The following is a 2,417-nucleotide window of genomic DNA, read 5'->3' as shown; positions in this document are numbered from 1 at the left end:
ATTTCTCAATTTTTTTCTTTTTATTATAAAAGTAATACATACTCATAAAACTATTCCAGTAGTATAAAAATGTATAAAACACACTCAAAACTACCTATTTTTTCCTCTCCCTGCATCCCATCATACACATACACATACACAAACTCCCCAAAGATAACAATTAGTACGTTTTTATACAGTACATTGTCAAACATTTTTGTACATTTTTTAAAAATTTAACACAACTGCAGTCATACCATATATACTGCTTTCCAGCTTTTTTTCCCATTATTATATAGCACCAATATATTGAAGAAATCTTTAGATGTCAGCACATATATGTCTGTCTCATTCATTTTTGAACACCTGCATAATAATGTGTTAAGAGGCTGTATTGTTTACTGTTACGTACCATTATTTAGGTAGTCAATGTTCTATATTTCAATTTTTTTGCCATTAATAATGCCATAATGAACATTCCTAAGTGCATATCTTTGTATACTTATGAAAGTTTATAGGATATTATCCTGAAAAAAAAATACTTCTGGAAGTGAAATTCCTGAATCAAAAAGTAAACACAATTGAAATTTTTATAATGGCTCCCAAGTTGCTCTACACAAGGATTGTACCAATATATACTCACAGCCACATTTAAGAGAGTGCTGTTTCTCTAAATCTTTAACATACTAGATATTACTAGCTTTTTAATCTTCCTGTATCTGGTAGATAAAAAGTGGTATCTTATTTTAATTTACATTTATTTAATTATAAATGCAGTTACAGATTATGCTATATGTTGTCCATTTATATTTATTAATGTTTCTTTGGACTGTCAGTGTCCTTTGCTCATTTTTCTCTTGAGTTTTTTTGTCATCTTCTATAACACTTTCCAACCTGAGGAAATGAACCCCTTCAAATGTTATAAGCAGTTTTTTTCTCCCATTTTTTTTTCTTTTGACTATCTATGGTATCTACACTAATAGTCTTGAATGGCCCAAACTTGTCTTTAAACTTTTGATGAACCCATCTGCCCTTTCACAACAAATTGTATCTCATCTACAAATAGGTAGGTTTCTATTTGTGAGCCATTTTATGTAAGTATATGTAGATATATTTTATTTAATCTAGAAACTCTGTTAGATATTCCACTGTTTGTCGTGTACATTACAGTTGTTTGAAAGAGCTTTTAAATGTTATGTTTTTGCAGGCATCAGATATCCAGGCAAGAATAGTAGTACTTACCTGGTCCCCACCTTCCAGCTTCGTTAATGGTGAAACAGATGAGACTACCATACCAGAGATCTATGGTTATGAAGTTCTGGTCTCAAGTACCGGAAAAGATGGGAAGTACAGAAGTGTATACGTGTAGGTATTTGTTATGTTTTGGTCTCTTCCATTATGTAGGTTAATGGTTTATCATAAAGAGCTTATTACTAATTTTGTTCTATTCTTCCTTCTTCATGCTTTTATTTTAAATCTATAAGTTGGCCAATGACAGTGATTTCAATATAAATAGTCCCAGTGCAGTCTGGTTCACATTTCTGCCTATGTTCCATCAGAATAATCACTTTCACTGGCCACATTCAGCTTTTTCTTCTCAGTAGCCTCCCTAGTTGATGTTTTAATATTCATGTATTCTCGATGCATTAAATGTAAGTTACACTATGTAGAACCCAGGACCAAAAATGGAGAACTCTCGATTTTGTACTAATGAAATATGGCATTGCTCCTTTAAGGACTTGAATTTAGTTCTTTTGTGTACAATTTCATGTCCTGTTGTAAAATGAATTTAGTAGCAGAGTTCCTCATTTGTGTGTTGGTATGTTAATAATCATGTTTTGAAAACCTATCATAGTTTTCTTTCCTTGGTTAAAAAGTATATTGCACACCGCAAAGCCTTAGAAAGACTCAGTAGCTAATTGTGAAATTTATGACTGACAGTTTTTGAAATAAGTTTATTTTTCTGTCCTTATTCATATGGAAGTTGATTATTCTAATGAAAAAATAGAAGGTAATGCTGAATGTTAGTTATATATATTTAAGCACCAGGAAGATTGTAATGGAGGTGGTTAATTATTTGAATGAACATAATTATCACAGAACACCAGCTACATCATCCTTCTTGGTATCTTTTTTCCAAAAAGTAGCTGGCAAGGAGAAGAAAGGAAAATGAAACTGTCCCAGTGACTCTCATCTAGTCACATAAGGTTATAAAAATTTCTTGCCTCTTCTCTATTGAGATTTCCTTATATTTATTCATTTTTCTTAAAAGGAACAAATAAACCTACCTCCCTAAGAAGTTAAAAGACCATCAACATAAAGGTTTATTTTTGTGTTAATGGCTATTTCTAGTTAGAAATGGCTGCTTGCTAAGAGAAACGATTTATTTCCATTTGCAGCCTGACCAGGGAGCACAAGAGGGACATTAGTCACCTCCC

General features: G+C 31.9%; 1 protein-coding gene across 1 annotated transcript in view; it reads left to right on the top strand.

Moving 5' to 3' along the window:
- Positions 1-2,417, top strand: part of FNDC3A (fibronectin type III domain containing 3A) — a 122,379-nt gene that overhangs the window by 55,796 nt on the left and 64,166 nt on the right. The window contains exon 6 of the mRNA XM_012648474.1: positions 1,187-1,344. Coding sequence (XP_012503928.1) covers positions 1,187-1,344 — 158 coding nt within the window. The remainder of the gene's footprint in view (positions 1-1,186; positions 1,345-2,417) is intronic.

This window comes from Propithecus coquereli, unplaced genomic scaffold (assembly GCF_000956105.1).
Source record: "Propithecus coquereli isolate 6110/MARCELLA unplaced genomic scaffold, Pcoq_1.0 Scaffold11, whole genome shotgun sequence".
Taxonomy (NCBI): Eukaryota; Metazoa; Chordata; class Mammalia; order Primates; family Indriidae; genus Propithecus; species Propithecus coquereli.
Note: the sequence above shows the minus strand (reverse complement) of the source record. Positions and strands in the feature narration are given on the sequence as shown.